This window comes from Mus musculus, chromosome 14 (genome assembly GCF_000001635.26).
Source record: "Mus musculus strain C57BL/6J chromosome 14, GRCm38.p6 C57BL/6J".
Lineage (NCBI taxonomy): Eukaryota > Metazoa > Chordata > Mammalia > Rodentia > Muridae > Mus > Mus musculus.
This window is the reverse complement of record NC_000080.6, coordinates 21,665,102-21,672,773: the sequence shown is the minus strand read 5'-3', so window position 1 is coordinate 21,672,773 and position 7,672 is coordinate 21,665,102. Positions and strand designations below refer to the sequence as shown.

Below are 7,672 nucleotides of genomic sequence, written 5' to 3'. Positions count from 1 at the left end.
AACTTTCTCTGAATGCCATGGAATGTGTATAAGCATTCATGTTGTGTGTGTTACTATAAACACTAAAGAAAACATACAATCATTCACAACAGAGTAAAACCTCCACACTTTGGAAAAGACTTGAATCTTGAGACATACCACCATGAGTCAGAAGCTTGTGACTTGTCTTTAAAAAAAAAAAAGCAAGCAGCTTGCTAGTGTGGTACCAGGCCTCTGGGGCTTTACACGTGCTTGGCACAAAGGAAGCAAATGGATTATCTATGTGGGAGCTCTGGGCAAAATGAAGATCAAAGTCAAAAAGAAAAAACCAAACTCACTTTATTTAAAGACAATGATTGGCATACAGAAGGTATGCACCAGCATAAAGTCAACTTTCATGGAAAAGCATTAAAATCCATTATAAATTAATTTATTAAATAGGTATTTGGTATAGGTGATGGTTTTATTAGATAGTACTCATTCATACTTATTGCCAACCCCTCCCCCAAAGTCAAAACAAATCAGAAAAAAAAAATCTCATAACTTCAATTTACACTAAATAATTTATTTCCCCCATCGTGTATGTGTTCTGAAATGTGACACATGACACAGCTCAGCTGGTCATTCTCCATCAATCATAACATGACAGGACACGAGAGGCTAGAAATGGCTCATCATAATTTATTTTATGTTAAAATGTACAGCTTTTGTTTTTTTGTTTTTGCTTTTTCTTTTTTTTGAAGTAACTGACTAAAAAGAGAACAGGTAGATACAAGAGTCCCGCTGGCTCCTATTTTATACAAGGCCGCGCCCGCCTCTCCTGCTTGGCCCTTACTGTCACCTGTCCAGGTACAAAGGCTAAAAAAGGACGCAATAGAAACAGACACAAATAACTTTTCTGCTTTTTTACATGCGATTTGTAAGCTTAGTTTGAGCTATTCACAAGCTACTTTTCTATTTTTCCTTAAAAAATAACTCCAATATTTTATAAAGATAGAAAAATCTACAGATGGAATGAAAATGTAAAGTTAGAGGCATTTCCATAAAATAGCAACTTTACACCAAATTCACTATTTTTTTTTAAATCCTGCCAAGTATTTGGACATATATGAAATGCTTCAAAACCTGACAGATAAACACTGAGATATGCTTCATTCAATAAACAGAAGTGTGCATTTATAAAACAGAAAGCTGCCTCCCCCCAAAGGAGCCTGCCACCAAAATGGAAAAAGGTCTTCTCAACTTTACACCAAACATTTAGCGATAAACCCCCTTCACTAACCAGACGGGGATAGCTCTGTAGCTCTTTACAGTTTTATAATTAACAAAAATAGAGCTTTGTTTTGTTTTGTTTTTTTTAACCCTCAAATTAGGGTACCCTAATCAAGGCAAAAAACTTAAGAAATGGCTTACCGTTAGCACAACACTTGTACAGTACTACAAAATGCACTGTCACTAACAAAGACATTAGCGGCATGCTGAAGGGTCACCTTAAACAAAATATACAGTAATTGAAATGCTAAAGGCATTTCCATGGAGTAGACAGGAAGGAGAAAAGCTGGAGGTTCAGTATTAAAACAGGTGATTTGGGGAGGGGCTTGTATCCACACTGTTTAATGGAAGCAGGCACGACGTGTGGCCGCTGCCAACTAGAGTCCTAAGAGAGGCCTTCCTTTGCAGAGAATTTTATATAAAAGTAACAGAAATAAAGGTACCAAAAAAGAAAAAAAGGAAAAAAGAAAAACAACTTGTATAAGGCTTTCTTTCTGCTGCATACAGCTTTTTTTTTTTTAAATAAATGGTGCCAACAAATGTTTTTGCATTCACACCAATGCTGGTTTTGAAATCGTACTCTTCAAAGGTATTTGTGCAGATCAATCCAATAGTGGGGCCCAGTGGGCTGGGTGGGCTGCCAGGCTGTCTACCTTCTCATGTAGGACCCATTGAGAGACTGTTTGGACATGCCTGTGTTCATGTAGCCGTGGTGTCCGGGGGCCGTGTACATCATGTTAGCGTGGGGTGGGGTCTGCATTGGCTGCTGGGCGTATGGCTGGCTTCCCATCATGCCCATCTGCATCTGCATAGGGTACTGGGGGGTTTGATTCATATAGCCGTGGTTGCTGTGGTAACCACTGTTCATCATCGGCTGGGACATGCTATACCCATTCATGGCATTCAGAGTGTTCATGTTCATGTTCACCGAGTTGACATTGTAGGCTGGCGCTGGCATCAAGTTCACACTCATGTTCATGCCTCTTTGCATCGTTAAAGTCCGTGCAGGACCCTGCATGGCTACAGTCTGGGAACGCCCATAGATTTGTGACTGATGGGTGGCGGCAGCTGGTGACAGAGATGCCGCCTTGGTTCTCATGGAGACGTGGCCCTTGCTGGCAATCTGAGTTTGCAGTCTTTGGCTGTGGGAGATGCCAATATTTGATGCAGCCATGTTCCGCTGCAGGAGAGGTGGTGGCAGATTCATGGGAGGAGGAGTCAGGTTAGGGGGTGGGGTCATGGTAGCTTGTGCTTGGGGCCCTCCAGGGACAGAGTGTGGAGACTGCGAAAGCTGAACAAGCCCTGTGTTACTTAATGGTGTGGACAAAGAGGCACTGTTTGCATAGGAGGTCACAGCAGCGGAATGGCTGTAAGGCAATGAATGATCAATAAGTGTATTAGTTAACTGCTGCAGTTTGGCAAGGCTGAAGGTGGCAGATGGCTGTGGGTAGTGCCCAGCCCCAAAATCACTTTGACCCATTCGCTCATATAAGCCAATGTTGGCATTGCTGGTCTCGGGGATGTCAGCCAGCTGCATGGGTGGGGTGAAATTGGCGGCCATGCTGCACTGAGCCAGCTGCTGGCTGCTACTGGGAGGCCTCTCCACCACACAGCCTTGGGGAGACTTGACGCTGCAGGTTGGAGGGGAGCTGATGCTGGTCTGCTGCAGCATGCTGCAGCTCCCACTGATGTTGGACATCTGCTGGGTGACAGCACAGCTGTTCTGTGTCAGATTGCTAGAGGTGAGACTGCTGTAGGAGCAGCTGTTCTGGGAAGAGCCGTTTCCACAGATACTGCCTCCCATGGTTGAGTCATAGCTGCTTGGGTTCTCATAGTTCTCTGTTGTGCTCTCAATACTGCCCAGGTCACTGAATCCGCTGTCAACGACCTGCTGTGAGTGATCTGACACTGACGGGACGTCCATCATTGGACTGGTCTCCATGTTCTGCAGAGGTGGCACTGTGATGGCAGTCTGATCGGGGCTGATTTGGGCATAGCTATTCTCTAGGGCAGGGACACTGGGGCTATTGACAGAACGAACTGACTGGCCAGGATGGGAATGGACAGATGAAACTGGGCTACTGTGGTCTGACTGTTGGCACTCGTCCAGCGTGGTGGCAATTTGAGGACTTTGGTCTGTGTGTGTATAGTTCTGCAGGCTTCTACAGGCCTCTTGAGTCTCAGCACAATCTGGAAAGGTGTCATCGTGCTCCCTGTTTTCTTGGGTCAAAGACTGAACAGCCTGGGCGGTCTCGGAGTCAATTTCCACAGCGGCTGGGCCTCCCTCTTCGAGCTCAGCATCCACACCATCGCTGTTCTTTTGGTCCTGCTTCTGTGTCTGTTCTTCCGGGGGCTCCGCGTCAGACTCAGGTGCAGTTCCAGTGTCCCCAGCAAGCTCCTTTGGCTCACTGTTACAGGACATTGTGAGATCAACACCGCAGTTCATCAAGACTTCAGGGTTCGAGTGACTCGGCTGAATGCTCAGGTCTAAAAAAGCCTCCTGGCCCTCTAGTGCGTCTTTGAAGGTTTCTCTTGGGAGGTCTCCCCTCTCCATGTTGGCAGCCTCCATGTGGCCATCATCTTCATCATCTGCATCATGGTCCTCATTGTGAGATGGCTCTTCCTCCTCATCCTCGTCCTCTTCATGGTCACCCAGATGCACAGGGTCTTCCTTTTCCATGGAGATCTCAGGCTCCGGGTTCTCTTTACTTTTAGCACCATCTAGGTCTTTTTCTGTAGTTACTTCTTCTTCCTCTTCCTGTTCTTCTCGTTCTCCCTCCTCCTCTCCCTCTTCCTCTCCCTCCTCCTCACCTCTGATGAGGTCCTCCTCATCTACCTTTCCACCTGGTGATTTATGTGGACTCACGGGTATGCCTGTCTCTTCCCTTCTGCTCCCCTCCTGAGGCAGCAAGGCATCCACGGTCTCTGTCACCTCCCGTTCCATCCCCACGGGGCTGCCCTTGTCCTCTGAAAGCTCCTTCTGCTCTTCGATCGTCACCTGGTCCTCTGGCTCCATGGGTGTCTCTGGTGGGGTGTACAGGTTCAGCTTGAAGCCCGTCTTCCTCTCCTTGCTTTGCTTCCACTTGGAGAGCCCTCGCTTCGCTCCTTTTGGCCACACTTGTCTGCACTTTAGAGGCTCAGGATTGTCTTTGCTGCCTTCTTTCAAGTGTTCTGCATCATCATCTACATCTTCTTAATGAGGAGACAAAAAGACAGAAAAACACACATTTTAGGAAGGAAAACCAGAGACAACTTAACACACCCTTTTAAATAAGCAAGCACTGCTTTACTTTAGCACTTTAAGAGTTGATGAGAGAGGTAACTAGGAATATTGTGGAATAAGCCAACCCGAGTAACCTAGGCCTAGGAAGTCAAAGACATTCTAAGATGCAAAAACTGGGAGCTCCACAATACTAAAAAAGTAAAACAATCAATTTCAACATCAACAAATCTGAAAATACCACAGGACAGGATTAATGTTAGGTCATACCCAAACCATCACTGCACTCAAAGGGTTAATCTGGTACCATCCGGAGGAAAGGACCTCCTCTCTGTGAACATTTGCTAGATTTAGATGATCCCAGCTGACATAACTTTGTTCTTATTATTTATTGTTCATTTTATTTTATGTGTGTGGGTGTTTTGCTTGCATGTATGCATGTCTATGTACCATACACATGCCTGATATGAAGGCCAGAAGAGGGCATCAGATCCCCTGGAACTGGAGTTATAGATGGCTGTCTACCACTATGTGCGTGCTGGGGATGGAGCTTGGGTCCTCTGGAAGAGCAGCCACTGCTCTTACCACCAAAGCATCTCTCCAGCCCAGACATTACTTACTGTGTACCTCTGAACTGCATGAGTGACTACACAGAACAGCGCAGTTGTAATCACTGTCATTGTTAGCATCACAATTTATCAATGACACAAGCTAAAATACAATTACCATAATATTACTGAATATTTAAAACACAGGGGTTTTTGTTGTTGTTGTTTTTAAATATTTATTTGATGCATGTGAGTATACCATCGCTGTCTTCAGACACACCAGAAAAGGGCATCAGAACCCATTACAGATGGTTGTGAGCCACCATGTGGTTGCCAGGACATGAACTCAGGACCTCTGGAAGAGCAGTCAGTACTCTTACCCGCTGAGCTAGCTCTCCAGCCCCCATTGTTGTTTTAAATCAGGGATTCTGTTCATGGTATATTAGGGATCAGTCTGCTGTTCAAATATAAGATCTGATTTAGAATGACAATCAGCAACCAGATGGAAGTGAACATTTTCTTACAAGTCTAAAACCTATTCTTCTGGACCTCTATGTACACAGAAATAAGAATGTTTGTTTCAAAGGCTCTCTATACCAGTTGCCCTGTACAGGCAGACAACTGCTTCAGGGTTTTCTCTCACCCAAACTCCACCTTATAAAATTCTGAGAGGAATAAACAAAACAAAACAAAACAAAACAAAACGAATGTTTGCTACTAAAAATACAGCAAACAAATAGACATATTCATGAATAAGTATGTAGACATAAAACACTGGGGCCTTAAGACATTTCTTATTAAAACACTATTTTTGCTGGGTGGTGGTGCCTGGTCTATACAGTGAGTTCTAGGACAGCTTCTGTCTGCAAGCAAGCAAGCAAGCAAGCAAGCAAGCAAGCAAGCAAGCAAGCAAGCAAGCAAACAAACAAACAAACAAACAAACAAACAGTATTTTAGAGGATAATAAAAGCAAAGTCACAAAGTTGATGCCAGAATGGCTGGAGTCCAGCAAGATCAGCTCATTTATATAATAAAGTGAGGGCACATAAACTTCCCTACAGACATCGAGCTCACCACTAGCTGACAGCATGTACTTGATTTAGAGAGGACTCTGTACAAGCTCCAGAGCTTGGCCACTTCCCCAAGGATACTCACACCACTTCCTTTCATTCACAATGGCAGGAATCAGCCATCTCAATGTCTCTTAGCGCCCCTCCTCACCCCTTTTGGTGACAGTTTCTTTGTGTAGCTGTGGCTGTCCTAGAAACAGCACTGTAGACCAGGCTGGCCTTGAACTCAGAGATCTGCTTGCCTCTGTCTCTGCCTGAGTATTGGGATTGAAGACGAGCATCACCAACTTGAAGGAACTGGTTTCCTCTTGCTACCATGTGAGTTTTTGGGATCAAAATCAGGCTGTCAGGCTTGGTAGCAAGTGCCTTTACCCACGTTTATTCTATGAGTCACTGGCCATACAGTTTCTATAGGAATACATCCCTAGATGAGAAGATGAGTTTTCTAATAATCTCCTTTAAGGAGAGGATCGTGAAAGAAATATGGTGGAATGTGACCATCAAAGGTAAAGAGAACAAAGCCAAGGTGAGAGGCAGCAGCAGCAGCTCATCTGCAGGCTTCCGAGCCGACACCTCCAAGTGAGAGTCAGGCTCAGCGTCCACATCTGCAGAGGGAGCTCTCCATGAGCCTCACATGTACACAGGAGTCTGGGGAGAAGGCGCAGTGGGTGCAGTGTAAGAGCTTGCCACACAGTGCTGAAGGCTTGCATTCAGATTCCTCATACACACATACGGGCAATGTGGGCTGTCTTATGCCCGGAACCAGTACTGAGGGGGCAGAGGAAAACTGACAGGTCTTGGGGGCTCACCAGGTACAAGACCGGCACAAACAGGTTGAATTCTAAGTAAAACTGGAGAGGGAGGGAGGGAGGGGGAGGGGGAGAGGGAGAGAGAGAGAGAGAGAGAGAGAGAGAGATAGAGACAGAGAGAGACACACAGAGACAGAGAGAGACAGAGACAGAGAGAGACAGAGACAGAGACAGACAAGAAGAGAGGGATAGAGAGTGAGATGAAAAGAGGAGAGAAGGAGAGGGAGAATGGGTCAGGTATGCTGGTCAATCCCAGCACCTGAAGGGCAGGGAAAGGCTGACCTCAGAGCTTGAGGCCAGTGTGTCTATATAGTGAGTTCCAGGCCAGCTGGGGCTACATAGTGAGAGCCTGTCTTTAAAAAAGGAAAGGATAAAATTTTAAAAAATGAAACAGGAGATAGCAAATATTCACTAAGGAGTCAGGGAAGTGCTGGCTTATGCTTTGAAAAAGAGACATAGACAGCAATTCCTGTGGTTCCCAGAGAAAGGAGGCGAGTTGTTCCCTAGGCTGCAGCAAGTTTTAGACAGAGTCATTTCAGCCTTCCAGCTACCAGGAGCTGTCCTACAGCTCCTCACCGTCCATCTTGGAGTACCTGTGCTAGCAGAGTAAGGGATACGTGCTTTAAAACAGGGCATCAGAGACAATTCACTTGAGTCTGGTATGTTTGTAGAAGAGGGTATCCCTGTCAACTTCAAAAGAAAGTCTGTCTTTGGGATTTCTGTATCATCCCATATTACCAACGCTGATATTGAGGGTGTTTGAAGTTCAGGTGC

The 7,672-nt window shown here is 45.4% G+C and overlaps 1 protein-coding gene across 12 annotated transcripts in view; it reads right to left on the bottom strand.

The window, feature by feature from the left end:
* Positions 1-295: 295 nt before the first annotated feature.
* Positions 296-7,672, bottom strand: part of Kat6b (K(lysine) acetyltransferase 6B) — a 173,263-nt gene continuing 165,886 nt past the window's right edge. For 9 of the 12 annotated variants that reach the window (XM_006519265.4, XM_006519264.4, NM_001205241.1 and 6 more), the window contains one exon: positions 296-4,443. In XM_006519265.4, coding sequence (XP_006519328.1) covers positions 1,901-4,443 — 2,543 coding nt within the window. In that variant the 3' untranslated portion in view covers positions 296-1,900. The remainder of the gene's footprint in view (positions 4,444-7,672) is intronic. The other 3 variants (XM_030247887.1, XM_017316083.2, XM_017316082.2) reach the window with 2 other exon arrangements.